Source organism: Bos indicus, chromosome 2 (assembly GCF_029378745.1).
Source record: "Bos indicus isolate NIAB-ARS_2022 breed Sahiwal x Tharparkar chromosome 2, NIAB-ARS_B.indTharparkar_mat_pri_1.0, whole genome shotgun sequence".
Lineage (NCBI taxonomy): Eukaryota > Metazoa > Chordata > Mammalia > Artiodactyla > Bovidae > Bos > Bos indicus.
Window position 1 is genome coordinate 17,933,178 of NC_091761.1, and position 22,832 is coordinate 17,956,009.

The 22,832-nt window shown below is 39.6% G+C and overlaps 1 protein-coding gene across 4 annotated transcripts in view; it reads left to right on the top strand.

Annotated features, from left to right (window-relative positions):
* Window positions 1–22,832, top strand: part of CCDC141 (coiled-coil domain containing 141) — a 225,856-nt gene that overhangs the window by 171,089 nt on the left and 31,935 nt on the right. For all 4 annotated transcript variants that reach the window (XM_070802931.1, XM_019970003.2, XM_019970011.2 and 1 more), the window contains 6 exons: window positions 3,424–3,603; window positions 9,971–10,150; window positions 10,718–10,843; window positions 13,951–14,139; window positions 15,394–15,573; window positions 17,577–17,726. In XM_070802931.1, coding sequence (XP_070659032.1) covers window positions 3,424–3,603; window positions 9,971–10,150; window positions 10,718–10,843; window positions 13,951–14,139; window positions 15,394–15,573; window positions 17,577–17,726 — 1,005 coding nt within the window. The remainder of the gene's footprint in view (window positions 1–3,423; window positions 3,604–9,970; window positions 10,151–10,717; window positions 10,844–13,950; window positions 14,140–15,393; window positions 15,574–17,576; window positions 17,727–22,832) is intronic.

The window sequence follows — 22,832 nt, forward strand, 5'->3', positions numbered from 1 at the left end:
ATGACGTTTCTTTCCTCCTCTTGTTGATCCTCTCCAATCCTCATCCCACTGCCACTTAGTTTATCCTTGGTTCAGCCTTGCCTTTTACCAACTCTTCACTCCATTGAAAACACTCTTATAAGCTTATTACTTGCTAGTTGACAGATGAAATGGTGTATTTTCAGTCTTTATTCCACTTGATCTCTCTGCCATATTTGTTTAACCCAGTTACTCATACTTACCTCCTTTGACTTTATAAAGAAAAACAGATTTAATGAGGTATAAGTTACATACCCTAAAATTGCCTATTTTAGGATGTAGTGATTTTTAGTATTTATTTATAAAATTGTGCAAACATCAGTGCACTCCAGTTTTGGTATGTTTCCACCACCCCAAAAAGAGCCTATGAATACTTTTTGTCAGTCCTGGTTGCCAATCTCCCAGCCTCAGGCACGTACTAATCTGCTTTCTGTCCCTATCAGTTCACTTCAGTTCAGTCACTCAGTCGTGTCCGATAGATTTGCCTTATTTGGATATTTCACATAACTGGGATAATCATCCTGTTTGCTTCTTTATCTGTTACTTCCTTTTCTTGATTCAATTCTCTGTTCCTGAAGTGTGGTGGGTCACAGACTTCTTGCCTGTGCTCTCTCTTTTGTGCATTCTACACACTCTCCCTACAAAAATCACCCCCAACCAACACACCTTTGGTTTGCAATGCATCAGTAACCCCAAATTGGTTCTTCAGCCCCAACTGTTATGAGCTCCAGGCCAGTATTTTCAACTTCCAATTATACTAACTACCTACTGGTATTCTGTAGCCTCCTTAAAACTCAACAGAACACAACTGGTTATCTTTTCTTCAAACGTGTTTCCTTCTGTATTTTGGCATTGGATTAATGAACCCACCATCTTTCAGAAGTCCTGTGTAGAAGTTCAAAGTCTGTTCTAATCCCTCTGTTAATGAGGACTTATTTTGTATCAGTACCTGAACTTTTAATTCCTGATTTTGTTTCATCCTTATAATATCCCTATATGTATTCACTATTATCCTCACTTTACAAATGAGAGAAACTGAAGCTCTGGGAAGTTAGACAAAACAGGTAGTAAACATCAGAGCTGAGGTTTAATCCCCAGTCTCCTCCCTTTTGTTTTTCCATATTCTGAAGGCCATGCTATCCCATATCTGTCTTTAGAGACGACCTGTGAGATTTCTGAATTCGCCTTTGTACCATCACCTCCTCAGTGCAGGTCCTCATCATCCTTGCCCAGGTTAAAGAAATTGTATCTGCCTGTTCTCTCTGCCTTCTGTAATTCTCCCCTTCATGCCTTTCAAAAAACGATCATTCTAAAGCACATCTGATCATGTTACCTCCTGAAATTCAGGCAATATGACAAATATAATTTGTGACGCAAATTAGAACTTTTACTCTCAAATGGATAATGTATTAAAGTTGATTATTAATTCACTTTAAAAAAGAAAGTAGTCCAAGGGAAATTCCTGTAATGACATCATGCTTACTTACATTCAAGGAGGTTTATTTTTGAGCAGTTAGGAAAGGAGGATGACTTGAAGTTTAGGTTTTGAGAATTTCACATAACTGACAGCCCATCAGATTGGCACCCCAGCCTGTAGCGCACAATGCCACTGAAGTACTGATGGTTGTCATGCTGATTTGGAGTCACTGTGAGAGCTGTCAGTTGTTTCAAGCTAACGAGAATGTGTCACATCATGTTGAGTAGAGTACCAAACATGTTGAAACCGGCTGGCTGGCTTTATCCCAACCCAATGATCATGCTTGCGTCTTAACACTCAGCGTGTGCTATCTGGACTTCACCCACACCGATATCGTTTATCCTGCTCTTAACCAGCCCGTGTTTCACACTTGTACCTTCGCACTCATTATTCCTTCCATCTGGAGCCCCCTTCTCCTGTTCCCTGTCACCCTGGACAATCTGAAAGACACAGATCAAGTGTTACTTTTGTTGTGCTTTCCGGTTTCTTTAGATAGAGCTGGTGGTCCCTCCTCAGTGTGCCCAGAACATGGTGTGCATACTTGTCTTCGTGGTATAATAATTTGCTTATGGTTCTCTTTCTCCCAGAATTATCTTTGGGAGCCCAGGGAGACAGATGCTTAGTTCTTCCTATGAAATCGTAGGAGACCCCCTGGAGGAGGTAGCATTTTAACTATCTCATGAAGGATAAGTAGGAGTTGAAAACTAAGAAAAGATCATTCTGGGCTGAGGAAATAAGCATCAGCAAAACAGAGGCATGAATAAATGGAATATGGGGAAAGAAGAGAGAAGTTCTGTGAGTGCCCTTTGCAGCACTCATTAAATGAAGAACCATGTTAAAATCTTTAAAATATAGTGACTAACCACTGCTGAAATTTCATACCTTCTTTAGATGGCTTTCAGTAGATATGAACTCTTTGAGTCTTGTCCTGTTGGCTGTTAAACTGAAAGAAAGTGAAAGTTGCTCAGTCATGTCAGACTCTTTGCAATCCCACTGACTGTGGCCCACCAGGCTCCTCTGTCCATAGAATTCTCCAGGCCAGAATACTGGAATGGGTAGCTATTCCCTTATCCAGGAGATCTTCCCAACACAGGGATCAAACCCAAGTCTCCTGCACTGCAGGCAGATTCTTTACCATCTGAGCCACCAGGGAAGCCCATTGGCTATTAAGTATTATTCAAAATGCTTAAAAAATTGTGTCAAAATTTTTCTACTACTTCTATAATACCCAGTTTTGTGTTAATCTATAGTTCTACAGGCACATTTGATTTTATATAAACTCTGTCCAAAGACACTGATTTAAAATAATCTAGTACTGCTTACATTGGTTAGCCAATAAGAAAATATAATTCTAGGGAGGTAAAGTAACCTCAATAACATTTTCTCATGGAGGCAGTTTAATATTAATACACATACAGAAAATTCATAATTATTAGTACTCTTTTGTTCTGGCTTATCACTGAGGAGAAGCAAGTCGTGATTTACTGATTATGAATAATTTTTTCACTGATTTACATTTCCTTTTGATTTGTAATCCTTGATTTTATATGTTTATCTTTCTTCTGAATTATAAAACTCAGCTCTAAAATGAAACCACACTGGTCTTTGACATAAATTGTCCCCAGTTGCAAAGCCTACACATGTACAGTACATAAATATGATTTTGGCTACAGTAACTAGGTCTTCTGGATAATAAACTTGTCAGCTCAATTTACTACCCAGGGGTAGTCAGTCTGGTCTGTCAACAACCTAAATAGATTTGTGTCTTTTCAGTCAGTTGACAATACTTAATAATTATTTAAAGACTTCTGAAATGTAGGTTCCAAGTAAATTCTTATATAGGCTTTCACTGGAATCTAGTATTTTTCCCTTTAAAAATGTTTTGAAGTGTTCTTAACTTTCATTTATATTCTCTCTCTTTTTTTCAGGTAGAGAAACAATGTCAGGGCCTAAAGGAGTTTTACCAAACTGATATCCTACGAAAGGAGGAGGGCGGTGCTGAAGCCAAGCATTGGTCTGACTCAGTGGAGAAGCAGTGGCAGCTGTTTTTAAAGAGGAGTTTTTTAACGCATGACCTTGGGCTCGAGTTCCTTAATTTAATAAATATGGTAAGAACGACAGTAAATGAGTCACACCTTCTTCAAGGATTACTTGTCAAAGTCAAGATCGTAAATTCAAAATTCCAACCGTCATTCAGCCAGGCTGGTTTAGGAAGTTCTTTCTAGCTTCATTCACCGCGAACAGTCCTGAAGCCCAGCATGTTTGTGCTTCTTTGATCCTAGACCCCTTGTGAGTTTATCATGTGAAGGCTATTATATCTGTTAAGAAGAAAGAAGGAAAATACTCTGAATGCAACATTGTTATTATTACACAGAGTCCTCAGAGGTTCACCCCAAAGTTCTGAGTTAGGTTGAGAGCATGCAACAAGATTCTTACAAGATTTCCAGAGGCTGAAGATAACATCTGGGATGAATCTTCATTTTGAAGACTATCTTATAACACCAGATTTTCATAGTGAAGCCCCATGGTACTTAGAAATGTACCCTAATTTTAGTTGTTAAGTTAGATTTGTAAAGTATACTAGAAAACTTATATCAACTTCAGGCCCATTCACAACAGAACTCTTATTCTTAAAAGATGGTTAATCCACCTCTCCTTCAATACCTCAAGTATCTTCCTATTAAAACAGTTTGTTTTATGTTAGAAAATGCCAGCTTCTAGAAAGGTTTGTTTCTTTTTTTTTTTAATGTTAAGTTGAATCTCTCTTCATATCTGATTCTAACCCTCTATAGATCCACAGAGAAGAAAAAGGTATTCATATTTCATCCCTCTTACACTCAAAAAATTTTCAAACCTGGAAGACAGTTGCAAAGTCCAGTTTGAGTCTTCTCCAGCTAACTAGATATAAATCCTTTCTATTATTTAAGAGGTAGCTTTATTTTTTTCTTCATCCTAATCCTCCCTCCCAAAATTGTCCATGACCTATCAAAACCATTCATAATATGTAAACAAAAAGTAAAGCACCACTTCAACACAAAGTGGACATCATTCTTTACCAACGAGAACTAAGATTAGACTAGTGCTTATAGCAATAATTTTACTTTATTGGTTCATATTAAGCTTGTGATGAAAGAAAACTGTAATCACATCACATTTTTTTACTGCAATTCCTGCCAAGATGGGTCTTTCCCATGTTATATCCTTGTCACCTATTTATCTGTTTCATACAAATGTGAGCTTTTATATTTATTCCTACTTTGTATCACTTTGTTAGTTTTAACTCATGATTGCATCTTGTTAAACTAATTTTGTGCCTGTTATCTACTACATTAGCCATCTCTCCTGGGTTTAATGTCATATATTAATAAGTAAGCCTCCCACGGCTGCAATTAGATCTTTAATAAAAGTGTCTGAGGGTCAGGTTGATACTCCAATCCATTAAGCAATCAGTTGATAAACCAGTCTTTGAAACAATCATTGACACTTCCAGTAGTACTTTATTTTAACCAGCATTTCACAGTCTTTTTCTCAAGTCTCTATTGAAAGATGCTGCTAAAAGGAAGGTCTGTCTACCCAGTATCCTATCAATTGTGTAATATAATTTGGCAAAAACTAGGTTGACTCCTGGTGATCTAAGGGTTCTTTCCGAAGTGCTCACAATCTGCTAGATCAGTGATGATTTTATTGCCCTGGTTTTCAGTATAAAGCCTATTGATCAGTAAATCACATAGTCCAGGCTTTCCCCTGTCTGATAATCAGGGCATTTTTCTTTCTCTAATTTTCTGGCCCTCCTCCCATTTTCTGTAGATTTGCAAAGATGGCTGACATCTGCAGTTTTCTCAGAACTCTGACATGGGATGAATCTCAATCTGGAGCCCAAATTCATTTGAAACAGTCTCTAACTATTCTCATCTACTTTGAGCTACAATTTCTTCTTTATCTTAGTTGTTTCAAACTTTGTTGTTTAAAGACCATTCTTCTTAAACCTATATGGAGACAAAATATGCAATAAATAATTCTAATTCATCTAACACTATCCTTAAGCATCAGTGAGGACCTGTTGAGTATTTTACCTATGTTCTTATATTTGTGCTTTACTATAAAAAATGTTATTTTTTACTTGGAACATTTAGAACATATATTATCTGTCTATATCCATCTTTAAGATTTTTACTTTTTTCAGTATATTGTTAGGTGTATTTCTTCACTGTGTACTTCTCTAATTTGCACTTAAAAAGGAATTTACATATTTGCAAACTGCACTTTTCTTAGTCTAGCCTTTTTCAAACTATCTTCCTTTTGAGAAATTATATTTTTCAGTTCTGAAATTTCTAGTTGGTTCTTTTTTTACTATGTTATATTGCCAGCAAAAATCTCTCTTGTATCCTCTCTTTCTCAATCTTTCCTGTGCTTTCATGACCATATTAATTATGGATATTTTAAAGTGTTTGTCAGCACAGTCTAACATCTGGATCTGGAATTGCTTCTATTATCTACCTTTTCTCTTGGTTTCTAGTTGTGTCATCCTGTCTTGGGATGATGAGTGAATATCTGTTGAATGCTGGGCATTATGTATAAAACATTGTGATTCCAGATGGTGTTATGTTTTTTCCCTAGGTAGGTATTGGTGGAAGATCACTTAAGCCAATCAGGAGCTGGTGAAGTTGAGTCTGGACTATAGTTCTGTCAAGGCTCCATCTATTCTGATGACCTTGGGCTCTCATTGTTTTCAAGCTGGAGCTTGGTACATTCTCTGAGTTCTGTCCGCCAGCAGGTCTCTAGCTTGAGAAGTCTTGCTGCTGCTGCTAAGTCACTTCAGTTGTGTCCGACTCTGTGTGGCCCCATAGACGGCAGCCCACCAGGCTCCCCCGTCCCTGGGATTCTCCAGGCAAGAACACCTTGGGGGACTGCTAAAAACCTCCACTCTGCTTTTCAGAGGCATTTGCTTGAGTTTTCTAATCTACTGCCCTGCCCTGTTCAGCCCCAGTATTTTGTCAATGTTCTAAGATAAATATCAGCTGTGTACTTGAACCCCCCACCTCCACCAGTGTCTGTCAAAAGCACTATTGGTTTCTGTGTTCCCCAGTAAAGCTTCATGATCAGCTTTACTGTCAGTGCACAGAATTGGGAAAAGGCCCTGGCTGCAGTAAGAGAGCTCACCACTCTCAGATTCATCCTTCCCTGGAGTCTTGGCCTCTTTAGTTCTTTTGGACTTTAAATAGATGCCTCTGCACTTATTCCAGCTTTTCTAGTCGCTCCAGGTAGAAGCACTGCTCTGCCCCTGGCTACTCCATCCTACTCAGGAACAGAAGTCCTTTATTCCTTATTTAGAATGTTTAAGATCATATGGCCAGATTTTCATTTAAGATCTGCAGCAGGAATCCATTCAAAAAAAATTTTTTTATCACATGCCAGTTTCTTTTTTTATTTTATTTTATTTTTAAACTTTACAATATTGTATTAGTTTTGCCAAATATCAAAATGAATCCACCACTTTATTTTATATCTGTGTCTAAACTCTGATATTCAAAGGTCCATTCAGAGTTTTCAGAAATAGTGTTCATTTTACTACATAACTTGGTGGCCTTTTATCTTGACATTATAAACATGATCACTTTAACTCAAGGTCCTTACCACTATCATATGATAAATTTTCCCTTACTGATAAGAATTAAGGTCTACATAATTCTTAATTTTATTAGTTCAGTGACATTCTGAGATAGAAAATTGTTGGTAAAGCAAGTCTAACACAATTTTTATTCTCTTCATATCTTTTGGACCATTAGGCTTTTAAACAAACATTATTGCTGAAATGTGGTAACCAGTTTGGTGGTTAGGAAGGAAGAAGGCCAGCTGGCATTTTCTGCTGAGTGCTCTACTCTTGATTGTTGCCAAGGCTCAGATTTCTCAAGCTTGAAATGAAAAAAATTTTCAAATTCATCTAAATAACATCACAATGAGAAAAACTAATTTAGGGTAGAAATCTGGTAGACATCTTGATGAAAGTGCCAATTTACTAATTTATAGTGGCAAATAAAGAATGCTACCTGGAGTGCTGCCTGCCAGTTATCAAGATATCTGAAAAGCAAGATGTCAGAAGACCACTCATTGTGTGTGAATCGACATGGAGAATGGAATATCTAGTGCCCTATTTAGACCACATGATGCCATATTTTTCAGTGACCTTATACAGAAGTATATGGATTGAGTAGTTAGTGTTTACTAACCAGACCTCAGGCAAAGTGTCTAATCTTTCTGAGTGGCCACAGTACTTACATTTGCCAAATGCATAAGCACTTTTCTTGAATCCTGGTAGCTAGGCATCAACAAATCCTACCATAGCACTCTCTTTTCTGGGCCTCATTCAGAGCGTACACTCTTCAGATTATAGTTGCCATTGACATGCTACACATTCCAGTTTTCCATTAGATCATGTATTATGTAACATTTTTATTAATAGTTTCTTAATAATATGTTATACCCTATCTTTATTTATAGCATAGATAAAAATACAATTTACTTTAGGTATTGCTGTGGCTAATATCTTTCATAATATATGGCTTGTTCATCACAGTTATAGAATACATCATTTTACTACTAGATTCCCAAATTCACTGGAGAAATCACATATAGCACCTGCAGGCTTTTTTGCAATTAAATGACACTTTATAATGTCTACATTAATATAATTATGCAATATCAATGTCATTTAAAATAATTTAAAAATAAGATGGCCTACTATTATTTAAAATGTCCTGTTACATATTCATGACACTATCTTCTAACTATAATCTAAAAAGTCTTTTGACTTTTAGATACACAGCTGTCATTGCCATTATAGAAATTCATGTACAGTTGCTCCTTAGAAATTCAAGGATTTCCTGAGAAGAGTTGGCCATAAAGCAGATTTTTGTTTTGCTAAACAAATATTCTTCTGCCTTTTTTGATGTTTGGACACTAAAAAGGTACATGGTTTTACTCCTTGGCTCTCTTATACTTTTCCCTCTAATTGAATTTCCCATTATTTAAAACCATTGTTTAAAGGATTTCAAATCAGATAGCCAGAATATATGAAAGTTGGGAAGAGAAGTCTTGGAATTTAGATATTGTGCTTCTAGTATACAGTGTGTGTGTGTGTGTGTGTGTGCACGTGCGCTCAGTCATGTCTGACTGCCTGTGATCCCATGGCCTGTAGCCCACAAGACTCCTCTGTCCATGAGATTTTCCCCACAAGAATACTGGGTGAGTTGCCATTTTCTCCTCCAGGGGAATCTTCCTGACCCAGGGATTGAACTGTGTCTCCTGCATCGCCTGCATTGCAGGCAGATTCTTTACTGCTGAGCCACCAGGGTATAGAGATACAAATATAGAGATACAGTTGGCCTTCCATATCCAGGGCTTCCACATTCCTAGATTCAACCAACTTTGGATCAACACAGAACACTATCCAGAGTTGGTTGAAACCTGCAGGTATGGAAAGCCAACCATGGGACTTAAGCATCCACTGGTTTCAATGTCTAGGGCAAGTCCTGGAACCAGTACCCTCCTCCCGTCCTGCCCACATGAATACCAAGGAACAACTGTATATAGATGCACATTTCAGATCTCATAAAAGGGAGTAACTTGAGGAACTTCTCACAAGAAAAACTTAAAATAATTGTAGTGTATACAATGGGATAGTACAGAAAGAAAAACCCGGAACAATTTTCCCCCTCATGGCCCCTAATACTGAGATATTGACATATTCTAATGTGTGTTAAAAGGTGGAATCCACTTCAAAATGTATTCATTAAAATAATCTCAGCTTCAAAATTTCTGTATCCCTGTGCTCATTCAGTCATCCTTTAAACCCTAGGGAATAAACAAATCTTAGAGGAGGGGACTGAAATGCCAGTGGAGCTGTGAACAACTAGCAAGCTCATGTCCAAGCATGTATTATGGGAAAAGAATTTCCAGACATAAGGCAGAAGGAGAGGAAAATAAAGTTTATTAAAGTGGGAAATGCTGTTAGAACAGCAGGCCTGCTCAAGGGAGAACTGACATGAACATGGGTCCTTAGTCCGTTTTTATACTCAGGGTACAAGGAGCGCGATAGGGGTCTTGCAGGTCATTTGCTGATTGGATGAGGCACATATACTGGTCGGGGGAAGAGTAAGGCAAATACCTTCTTCCTGTGGGGTAGGAGGGGAGGCAGGTTATACTGCTCAGGAGGACCTGAAATTCTTTAATAGTTATAACGTGGGAGAGGGAAGGATGATAAGGGTCTGTTTTTTTTCTGTTCCTGCATTCTAAGACCATCCTTGTTTTCTTCTGTTCTTTTGTCCTTGCGACACCACATTTCAGGCTTTTCTTGATGTCAGGATTGTGTTCTGCTTTGGCTATGATAAAGCGTTTGCCTCTTAAAATAGTTGTATGCAAAACCATGTTGTATTTCTTGGAAAAGAAAAGCCATTACACAGGTTATTAATTCCACAGGCAAAAGAAAACGAAATATTAAATGTGAAAAATGAAGTACACGTCATGGAGAACACTATGGAAAGCCAGAAGGCGGAAAGGGAAGAACTCAGCCGCCTTCGGACAGCCTGGCAACTTAAAGCCGCTGCAAGCAAGCCCGTGAAACAGCAGTGGGCAGCATTCAAAGAGCAGCTTAGAAAGGTGAGGGAACATGCAGTGGGTTTTATTGAGACTTAAAAAGAAAGGCAATTCTGATGCATACTGTAACATGGAGAAACCTTGGAAACATAAGTGAGATCAGCCAAACACAAAAGGATAAATATTGGGATTCCACTTTAGTGAGGTAGCTCGAGTAGTCAAATTCAGGGAGACAGAAGGCAGAAGAGAGGTTATCAGAGGCTGAGGGAAGGGGAAAACAGAGGTTGGTGTTTATCTGGGACAGAGTTTCTGTTTGGGAAGATGAAAAAGTTCTGATGATGGATGGTGGTAATGATTGCACACCAAAGCTCACTAACTCCACTAACCTGCACATTTAAAAGTGGTTAAAATGGTAGATTTTTTTTGTTGTTATGCATATATACCACAGTGAAAAGACGGCTTGTGCTTTTATTCATTGGTGGTTTAGAACCAGAAGCTCACTCTAGGTAGTGAGTGTTTTCATGGCAGTTGAAAGGTTTGATGACACACCCTGTCATTACTGGAATGATTATGATGTATTTGCTGGTGGTAACAGAGAAAACATGCATAACTATCTAATGTCTATTTCAGACCATGCACAACTTAAAACTTCTTCAGGAGGCACTTATGCCTGTGTCTGCACTTGACCTTGGAGGGAGTCTCCAGACCATTTTAGCTCTACGGAAAAAATGGAATGAAATGAAGCCTCAGTTCCAGGTGAAGGAGCAAACTGATGACTTGGGTGAATGAAAAAGAATGAAAAGCTGTTCAGTTGAAGCTCACTTAATTAATTTTAACCGTCTGATGAATTACAATTTTTTAAAAAACAAAAGCATTGCTTTTCTAAAAGTCCATGTGTCAGACACATTTTTCTTCCTTTTTAAATGCAATGTGTTATATTGGATGATATGCAAACATTCAGGCTACAAAAGGACCTTAATATATTCTTACCTTCAGTTCAGTTCAGTTCACTCGCTCATTCATGTCCGACTCTTTGTGACCCCATGAATCGCAGCACGCCAGGCCTCCCTGTCCATCACCAACTCCCAGAGTTCACTCAAACTCACGTCCATCTAGTCAGTGATGCCATCCAGCCATCTCATCCTCTGTTGTCCCCTTCTCCTCCTGCCCCCAATCCCTCCCAGCATCAGAGTCTTTTCCAATGAGTCAACTCTTTGCATGAGATGGCCAAAGTACCAGAGTTTCAGCTTTAGCATCAGTCCTTCCAAAGAACACCCAGGACTGATCTCCTTTAGAATGGACTGGTTGGATCTCCTTGCAGTCCAAGGGACTCTCAAGAGTCTTCTCCAACACCACAGTTCAAAAGCATCAATTCTTCGGCACTCAGCTTTCTTCACAGTCCAACTCTCACATCCATACATGACCACTGGAAAAACCATAGCCTTGACTAGACGGACCTTTGTTGGCAAAGTAATGTCTCTGCTTTTGAATATGCTATCTAGGTTGGTCATAACTTTCCTTCCAAGAAGTAATCATCTTTTAATTTCATGGTTGCAGTCACCATCTGCAGTGATTTTGGAGCCCAATAAAATAGTCAGACACTGTTTCCACTGTTTCCCCATCTATTTCCCATGAAGTGATGGGACCAGATGCCATGATCTTAGTTTTCTGAATGTTGAGCTTTAAGCCAACTTTTTCACTCTCCTCTTACCTTAGATTATTTTAATTTAAATTATTTCCTTATTAATGTATTTATCATATATTTATTCTAATTCTTTTCCTAAAAGGTATAGATATGTTTTTGATTCAGAGATCTCAAGGCAAGTCTAGACCTTCTTTGACATAGAGGTTCTGCTGTCCTCTGTCACTGAAATTATCCCTGTGATGTCATTGTCCCCACCCACTGGCACCCCAGCCTTCTGCCACCATCCCAAGAATTTTGTTGTGCTCTCCCATTCTCCCTCCGAGAGCCCTCAGGGTGTGAGAGAAAAAACCATGAGTCATATTCCCAGGCCCTGATGGCTTCTGCATTCCTTAACCCCCACTTCCTGCCACTCCTGAGCCTGATACAATTGCTGGAAAAGTTTGCCAGTCATTTTATCCTCCTACCTGGATTCTGTTCTTTGCTGCAAAGATACCTGTGTTTCTGTTTGTCACTATTTTGCAAGTGTTGGATGTAAAGAATCCCAGGACTGGAAGTTTGAAGTTTCCTTTAGGGAATATCTAATTTATGTTCCTTTAAGACAAAGCTGGGGGCTTCTTGGGTGGCACAGTGGTAAAGAATCCCCTGCCAATTCAGGAGATGCAGGAGACATGGGTTTGATCCCTGGGTCGGGAAAGGTCCCTGGGAGTAGGAAATGACAACCTGCTCCAGTATTCTTGCCTGGAAAATTCCATGGACAAAGGAGCCTGGCAGACTACAGTCCATGGGGTCACAAAGAGTCGAGCATGCACATGCACACATGTGTGCACACACACACAAGACAAAAGTGATGTGATACATAACCACCCCCCCACACACACATACCATTGTAGCCCACAGTGAACTCTTTCCTCCAAACTCCTAGAAAATTCTACTAGCCTATCTGTTAGTTTCTTTGTTATACTCTGTGTCATATGTATCTGCATTTCATGTGTGCACACGCCCCTGCACATAAGTGTGTGTGTGTGTGTGTGTGTGTGTGTACAAATTCCCCTAAATCAGGAACTGTTATCCAGATTCTTTAGCTCTGTCACCGTGATGTGTGTATATTTGATGCCCATGCACTTGATTTCAACTTGAATACCCTTACTAGGTCGCTCTTCTGCAAATTATCTCCTTAGCTTAAATCATTTCCATTACTTTTATCCTTGACATAAAACCCAACCCTGAAATCATAGTTAATGGCCATACCACCCTGAATGTGCCCAATCTCGTCTGAAATTATAGTGGCTTCCCCTTTGAACTGTCCACCAGGATCTAGATTCCTATAAGGGCTATCGCGCTGGGCAAGAAAGAAGGTGGTTTGTCCCTCCCTACAAGTGCTGGCTATTTGTGGATTCTGGGATGACTGCTTTTACAGCAGCATAGCTACTGTGGTGCTCAGCTGGTGGTTCATTCTGATCATTCTTTTATCCCGAAGGACAGATAATTCACCCAGTGTACTTTTATACTTGTCTTCTTGTGGTGTTCTTATCATACCACCTGATTCTAGTTTTATTAAATATCACAGATGGTCATGGCCTCATAGAGTATCTAGAATATATTTACTTAGCAGATGACTAGATGACTCTGGAGAAGGCAATGGCACCCCACTCCAGTACTCTTGCCTGGAAATCCCATGGACGGAGGAGCCTGGTAGGCTGCAGTCCATGGGGTCGCTAAGAGTCAGGCACGACTGAGCGACTTCACTTTTACTTTTCACTTTCATGCATTGGAGAAGGAAATGGCAACCCACTCCAGTGTTCTTGCCTGGAGAATCCCAGGAACAGAGGAGCCTAGTGGGCTGCCGTCTCTGAGGTCACTCAGAGTCAGATGCAACTGAAGTGACTTAGCAGCAGCAGCAGCAGCAGATGACTCTATGCTATATCATAGAAATATATGATTTTCCATTTTGCCGTCTAACTTTGAAACAGTTTTTTTGTGTTTTTTTAAATTTAATTTAATGTTAATTTAAAATTTAAAAAATATATCTGAGAAGATTAGGATGGAATAATATATCCCTAGCATGACCCACAATGCCTGGATTTGCAGGGATAGGGGTGAGCCTCGCAATAAGTATTTGTTAACAAGTAAGAGAGTGATTTGTTATTGAGATCTTCATACGTCTGTTGTAAAGTAAAAAGCTCTCTAGAAGCTCATTTTATTGCTTTCAACTCTTCAGCAACTGAATGATGAGGTTCAGTATATTATAAGAGAGTCAGAAGAGTTGAATGGCAAAGGAGCACCTGTGAAAGAAAAGTCTCAACAGCTGAAGGACCTTATCCACTTCCATCAAAGCCTGAAACAGAGAATCCAAGATTACGAGGACATCCTATATAAGATTATCCAGTTCCACCAAGTCAGAGAAGAGGTAAGACTTACCATGGATGTCTGGAAGACTCTCAGTTTTAAACTATGAAATTAAAAATAAATGATTTTGTAATAAATAAAGGCCAGGTTGCTTATTCTGATACTAGAAGCTTTCTGCAATCTGGCTCCTGACTTTTCTCCCACTCAGCCCCATCCTCCCAATCTACCAGCCAAACAGAGCTCTCCTTGGTCCCTTAAAGATGGCACCCACATTCCTTATTCCAAGCCCTGACTCTTAAGCTGCATTTATCTGTCAGGTCCTTCTCTCTCCTCTATACCACTTAAACCTTGTCCCTCCATCTAACAACCCTACCTTCCTTGGAGTGATTTCTCTTCTCTTCTAAATTCCTCGAACTCTCACTGTTTATTCCACACATCTGTCTTTTTTATATCTTGATTCTTAATTACTTTTGTTGCCCTAACAAAAGTTAGGGTAAAAGTAACTTAAGGTAGGGTATATGTAAGCAACAAAAGGTAGGGTATAAGCAACTAAAGGGAAGAAAAAAATTTTTGTAATTGAAGTGTCAGTAGAACTTCATAGATATTGGCCTCTCAACAGAAAATACCACTGAACACGTACATACAACAGAAAATAGAGATGTATTGAAATGCCTTGAAAATAGCGTCTGAATTTAGTCAAATCACAGGCCTACATCTTGCTAAAGTTTTAGGCTATGAACAAACAGTGTTTTCTTCTTTAATAGAACTGACAATGTTAGTCCCTTCATTTTACTCTATTGACTTGCACCATTATAACATTTATTTGTCTATAACACTAATTTTAGATGGGCTTGTCAGCAGCGGACTAGCTAGTTAAATATGTTATAGGAAATAAGCATGTTTTAAAAATCTATCTTTGAGAAAGACAAAGATACGTATGACATCACGTGTGGAATCTAAAATGTACAATAAAGTAGTGAATTTAACAAAAAAGAAGCAGTCTCACATATATAGAGAACTAGTGGTTACCAGCGGGGAGAGGGAGGCGGGGAGGGGCATTATAGAGGTAGGGTATTAAGAGGTACAAACATTTAGGTATAAAATAAGCTACAAGGATATATTGCACAATTTAAGGAATATAGCCAATATTTTATAATAACTATAAATGGAGTATAACCTTTAAAAATTGTGAATCGCTGTATCATACAACTGTCATTTACATAATACCATACATCAACTATACCTCTATTAAAAAAAGAAACTGTTTTCATAAAAATATGAAACCCAGGTTAATTGTTAATGGCCTGAATTCCAGCTGGGAAGACTCTTCAAATCAAGAGAACTGGAGTTTCCAGAACAGGCAGAGGAAACGAACGATGCTCACGATGCCCAGGTCCTCCTGAGACGCTCTCGGGCAAAGCAGGCGCATGTAGACCATCTGCATGACCTGGCTCTCTCCTTGGGGGTGGATGTCATCTCATCAGTGCAGCAGCCTGTAAGCAACTTAGACACTGTTATTTTCACATGATATGGCTGGGAGTTGGGCTGTAATATGAAAGAAACCGGGCAGACCACCTGGTATACGTTCAATTAAAAACTACAGTAAGCCATTGGGATACTTATTTGTGGTAAGTTTCTACCACGTCTAAAAAATGTTTTAAGGAGAAAAAAAAATCTGATTTTAAAAGTCTTGTTTAATACATCTATTCTCATGCTCATTTAAAAGTTATAGAATTGCAATCTATAATGGCAGTTGGTTTTTCACATTTGAAATAAAGAGGAACTAAACTTTTAATTTTATTTATTTTAAATTGATACCCCAAATTGTAAACCTTTTAAGTATATACGGAGTGACTTGGCTATGTGAATCTACTAAAGTCTATGAGATTTAAGTACAGAACAAGTTTTTCTGAAACAAATTTAGCAATAATTGAAATTTAGTCTCAGCGTGAGATAAACACTTGATTTCAAAGACTTAATATGAAAAAGAAAACCTTACTAGTGTTTTTTATATTTGGTTAAACAAACTATATTGTGAAAATTAACTTCACCAGTTTCTTTTTAATATGACTACTAGAAAATTTAAAATTATTCATGTGGCTCATGTTGTATTTCTGTTGGACAATGCTGCTTTAGCATGTCAGATCTGAAAGGTAGCCTTGAGATAGTCAGACCCAGCATCTTCATCTTCAGATGAAGAGTCTGATCCCAGAGAAGCTACTTTATCCACAAAAGCCCAGAGTAGAGGAGCCCAAGCACCTTGGCTCCACCCAGGCCTCTGGGCACCAGTCATTGGATCTGCTTTTTCCACTGGGCTGACCTTACCAAAGGAGCTTAAAAGAGATGGAAATAATTCCAGATTAAATTTTCCTAAATAACACATTGGGTTCTGATATAAAAATAAAACAAAAACTCCTTCTTCAAATTCTTAATTTGAGGATTTGAGGGAAGAAAAGATTACGTTAATTCTATCCAATACATATAACATTAATAAAAATCATAATGGATAATTTTATTTTAAAGTTCATTTATGATATCTACTAAACTATGTTATTGTTGTTCGGTCGCTTAGTCATGTCCGATTCTTTGTGACCCCATGGACTACAAACACTCCAGGCTTCCCTGTCCTTCACTATCTCCTGGACTTTGCTCAGACTCATGGGCATTGAGTCGGTGATGCCATCCAGTCATCCTGTCCTCTGTCATCCCCTTCTCCTCCTGCCTTCAGTCTTTCCCAGAATCAGGGTTTTTTCCAATGAGTCGACTCTTCACATGAAGTGGCAAAAGTGTTGGAGCTTCAGCTTCAGCATCAGTCCTTCCAATGAATATTCAGGGTTGATTTCCTTTAGGATTGACTGGTTTGATCTCCCAAATTATATGGAATGCAGTAAACCTAAAGGATTTTTGTTAATCTGAAAGAAATACAAAATTTCTGTCGCTGTTAATAGACTCTGTTTTCCCCAAGAAGGAGCTTTCTTTTAAAGAGTTTTGTTTCATTAGTAGATTTATTTTTAAAAGAAAAGAGCAAGGAAGACGTCTCACTTTGCACAAATAGTGTAAATTGTTCTCCAATTCACGTCTGGCTTTAACTTCAGGAGCCCCTGCACGGAGTAGAGATGGGAGCACTTGCATAATGAACCTAAGGCTAATCTCAAGTTGACAAGAAAATTACAGTGTAGAAGCCAAATGTTTCTAATGCATATTTTATGCCTTTTGAAGTAAAAATTATACCTTACATTGAATGGTGTCTCTGAGGCATTGGGTATGATGAGCAACTCTTCAAAACTCAAGTTTCGGAACTAAAAATGTAAGTTTGTCTTTCACAACATTGGATATTGGTGTCTGGCTTCCTTCTGAAATCAAAGAAGTTTAAGGTAAATCAGGAGCTTATTTTCTTTATTGTCGTTTATGAGTTTCACAATGCAGGTAAATAGCATGTTGTTCTCATTGCCGTTTTGCCCATTCCCTTCATCACTTTCACTTCTCTTTCATTTTCAGAACTGCTCTAACGTTTCTGCAAAGAACCTGCAGCAACAGCTGGACATGCTTGAAGGGGACTGTCTGACCTGGCGAGCCCAGACCGAGGACCATGAGCGGGCCCTGACCCGCAGCCTGGAGTTCTGCATTACAAGGGATGAGATAGGCGAGGTGGGAACACACACACACACACGCACACACACGCGTGTGCACACACATGCACACACACACACAATAAATCAGGAGACTTTCTTTTTACCCTTGACCTTTTAATCTACCAAGCAGTGGCCTCAGGGCTCAGAAAGGTTGAGTACAGAGTACACTTTAAACTCCCCAAACTGTTGATGCCAGTATGTTGTCAGTGTATAGACCCTGGAATGTAGTATTACGGTTTTTTGCTTGCTCCTCCCCACCCACCCCAAACCCTTATCGCAGTAGTTTTGCTTGAGTGGATATAGCTCATCAGGGCAGAAGGGTGACACCTTCCTGGTGCAGCCAGCTCCGGCCTGCTGAGAGGCTATTTAAGTTCCACTGACTCATGATGAAGGGTCAGGGGAGCAAGCTTGTTGCCTCAGAGGTTACAAAGTATTATCACTAAAGTCAAGTGGCTGCTTTCATATTTAGTCAAACCGAGTGGCTTCTCTGGTAAAGCAACTCCTAGAGAAAAAGAAATAACAGGTGAAAGGTATCTTCATTTTTTTATTGTTTTTTATTGTTCGCCACTTTATTTTTTTAATTGAAGGATATTTGCTTTACAGAATTTTGTGGTTTTCTGTCATACATCAATAAGAATCAGCCATTGGTACACCCATGTCCCCTCCCTCCTGAACCTCCCTCCCATCCCCCTCCCCACTCCACCTTTCTAGATGCTCACAAAGCCTCTGTTTGAGTTCCCTGAGTCATACAGCAAATTCCCATCGGCTGTTTTACATATGGTATTATAAATTTCCATGTTCCTCTCTCCATGCTGCTGCTGCTGCTGCTAAGTCACTTCAGTCGTGTCTGACTCTGTGCGACCCCATAGACGGCAGCCCACCAGGCTCCCCCGTCCCTGGGATCCTCCAGGCAAGAACACTGGAGTGGGTTGCCATTTCCTTCTCCAATGCATGAAAGTGAAAAGTGAAAGTGAAGTTGCTCAGTCATGTCCGACCTTCAGCGACCCCATGGACTTCAGCCCACCAGGCTCCTCCGTCCATGGGATTTTCCAGGCAAGAGTACTGGAGTGGGGTGCCATCGCCTTCTCTGTCCTCTCTCCATACATCTCCTCAATTCCACCTCCTCTCTCTCAATTCTACCCACCTGCCTCCCTAAGACACACACTGAACTACAGCGCCACCCTCCCCTGGTGAAACTTTCCGTGCAAAGGTTTACTTGTTTTAGGAGAAAAATAAAGGATAGCATGGGCTCCGGTTCCTTACTGGAACTGACAGCAGGACAGAAGGTACCATAATTCTAGACTTATCTCTTGAAAACAAGACATAAGTCCTTTAATCTCAAGCCCAAGTGAGTGGAGGGGAAAAGAAGTAGTAAAACTCCTTGATTGTTCTGCTTATGCCCAAGTTACACAATTTCAGCTCAGTGAGTATCAACTGTTGTCAACATCAGAGCATAGACTGAAGTATGAGTAAACCTGGGTTGTCGTCAAGCCCTTTTTGGCCAAAGGCAAATGCAAGAAAGGAGCAGGACTGGAAGGAAAGCAAGAGGGGGAGAGAGCAGGAGAGGGCACTTGGATCCCATTCAGCAGGAGGAAAACTAGCATCACCGGATTTTCAGTGGAGCAATGTGCCACGGGACTGTGGAGTTTCTGCTCCCAGTATGTGTTCCAGGAGCCACTGTGGGCCAGAGACTCTTTATTCACTCAGAGTTAAACACCTGGTGTAGCCTGTCCTCTGAGTAGAATGGCCTCTTCCAGGTCACGTCCTGCAGTTAGCAACACTTCAGCCAGATCTTGTTAAGAAAAACAACCTTGATTCTCCCCAAGGCTGTAAAATTTAGATTCATAGTCATGGAAATGATTTTTTTACTACCTTCTCCTGAAATTGTTTTCTTTCTTCGCTTACATCTTCCTCCTCTTCCTTAAAAAAAAAAAAAATATTTGTAAACTTTTCTTGCTGAAAATCTGTCTCTACTGTGATGTTCAGCCCTATTTTATTGAAAGCAGAAGAGAGCAAGCTAAAGGTTATTCCTGGCTGCCTGCGGCTCAGCGTCCCTCTTCCTGAAGCGCCGTGGCCTTTTTGGACCTGGGTCTCCCCACAGTGGTTCAGGCCCTTCCGATAGTGGTTCTATTTACAGGCTGCCTCGTCATGACCCTGTGCTGGAAGCCAGCGGGCTGGGAAGACAGATGGCCCTTCCAGTCATAGCAAGGACGCCTGGGATTGTCTGTACCAGAACAAGAACGAGAAACCAGATACGTGTGGGTTTGATTTAGGAATCAGATATCCCTACAACATGTTCTTAAATATTAACAGAGTGATTCTTCTCATTTGCTTCTACTTCACATCCAACTCATGCTTGATACTAGTTACAGTTTCATGTTTAAAGGACCTTAAAAAGTTTTGGCCTGTCTCCTTTCTTTTCTTTTTTTCTCTATTGGATACAAAAGCACTTATTTTAACAAACTTTATATTTAAAATAGAATTTTAATCTGTCTACTCACAAAACCTAATTCAAAACACGATGTATTTATCTCTCTGGCTGATTTGATGTTATTCCTTTACAAACAATATTCAATTTATAATTATTTCATGAAACTGTACTAGATGAAGTTTTTATTTTATCAGAGATCATTTCCCTTTCATTTCAGTTCAGTTCAGTTGCTCAGTCGTGTCCGACTCATTGCGACCCCATGAATTGCAGCAAGCCAGGCCTCCCTGTCCATCACCAACTCCCGGAGTTCACCCAAACTCATGTCCATCGAGTCGGTGATGCCATCCAAAATTATTTTTTATTGAAGCATAGTTGATTTACAATGTTGTATTAGTTTCTGCTGTACTAACTGTATCAGGTATACATATATATATATATATATATATATATATATATATATATATATATCTCCACTCTTTTTTAGATTATGTTCCACTATAGGTCATTAAAGAGTGTTAAGGAGAGTTCCCAGTGCTATACAGTAGGTTCTTATTCAGGAATTAATATATTAAAATATTTATATAAAAGTTTGTTATAAGTCATATACAACTTTGAGATGAGAATATTTTAGCCCAACCTCTGTGATTATTTCTTTATTGATTAATTTATTTTAACTGGAGGCTATTACTTTCCAATGTTGTGGTGGATTTTGCCTCACATTGACATGAATCAGCCACGGGTGTACATGTGTCCCCCCAGTTCTGAACACCACTTCCCCCTCCCTCCCATCCTATCCCTCTGAGTTGTCCCAGTGCACCAGCTTTGAGTGCCCTGTATCATGCGTCGAACTTGGACTGGTCATCTATTCACATATGGTAATATACATGTTTCAATGCTATTCTCTCACATCATCCCACCCTCACATTCTCCCACAGAGTCCAAAAGTCTGTTCTTTATATCTGTGTCTCTTTTGCTGTCTTGTATATAGGGTCATCATTACCATCTTTCTAGATTCCATATATATGCATTAATATACTGTATTGTGGAGAGGGCAATGGCACCCCACTCCAGTACTCTTGCCTGGCAAGTCCCATGGACGGAGGAGCCTGGTAGGCTGCAGTCCATGGGGTCACAAAGAGTCAGACACGACTGAGCGACTTCACTTTCACTTTTCACTTTCATGCATTGGAGAAGGAAATGGCAACCCACTCCAGTGTTCTTGCCTGGAGAATCCCAGGGATGGCGGAGCCTGGTGGGCTGCCATCTATGGGGTCGCACAGAGTCGGACACTACTGAAGTGACTTAGCAGCAGCAGCAGCAGCAGCATACTGTATTGGTGTTGTTCTTTCTGACTTACTTCACTCTGTATAATAGACTCCAGTTTCATCTACCTCATTAGAACTGACTCAAATGCATTCTTTCTAATAGCTGAGTAATATTCTATTGTGTATATGTACCACAACATTTTTATCCATTCTTCTGTCAATGGACATCTAGGTTGCTTCCATGTCCTAGCTATTGTAAACAGTGCTGGGATTAACATTGGGGTACATGTGTCTCTTTCAATTCTGGTTTCCTCTATGCATATGCCCAGCAGTGAGATTGTTGGATCATATAGCAGTTCTATTTCCAGTTTTTAAAGAAATCTCCACACTGTTCTCTATAGTGGCTGTACTAGTTTGCATTCCTACCAACAATGTCAGAGGGTTCCCTTTTCTCCACACTCTCTCCAGCATTTATTGTTTGTAGACTTTTTGATAGCAGCCATTCTGACTGGTGTGAGATGGTATCTCATTATGGTTTTGATTTGCATTATCTCTTCCCTGGTGGCTCAGACGGTAAAGCCTCTGCCTGCAAGGCGGGAGACCCGGGTTCAGTCCCTGGGTGGGAAGATCCCCTGGAGAAGGAAATGGCAACCCACTCCAGTACTGTTGCCTGGAAAGTTCCATGGACAGAGGAGCCTTGTAAGCTACAGTCCATGGGGTCTCAAAGAGTCAGACACGACTGAGCGACTTCACTTCTCTGATAATGAGTGATGTTGATCATCTTTTCATGTGATTTATTAGCCATCTGTACATCTTTTTTGGAGAAATTAGTTCTTTGGCCCGTTTTTTTGATTGGGTCATTTATTTTTCTGGTATTGAGCTGCATGAGCTGCTTGGATATTTTTGAGATTAATTATTTGTCAATTGCTTGGTTTCCTATTATTTTCTTCCATTCTGACGTCTGTCTTTTCACCTTGCTTTTAGTTTCTTTCGCTGTGCAAAAGCTTTTAAGTTTAATTAGGTCCCGTTTATTTTTGCTTTTATTTCCATTTACTCTGGGAGGTGGGTCATAGAGGATCTTGCTGTGATTTATGTCAGAGAGTGTTCTGCCTATGTTTTCCTCTAGGAGTTTAATAGTTTCTGGTCTTAAATTTAGATCTTTAATCCATTTTGAGTTTATTTTTGTGTATGGTGTTAGAAAGTGTTCTAGTTTCATTCTTTTACAGATGGTTGACTAATTTTCCCAGCTGCTGCCAAGTTGCTTCAGTTGTGTCCAACTCTGTGTGACCCCAGAGATGGCAGCCCACCAGGCTCCCCCGTCCCTGGGGTTCTCCAGGCAAGAGTACTGGAGTGGGGTGCCATTTCCTTCTCCAATGCATGAAAGTGAAAAGTGAAAGTGAAGTCGCTCAGTCATGTCTGACTCCTA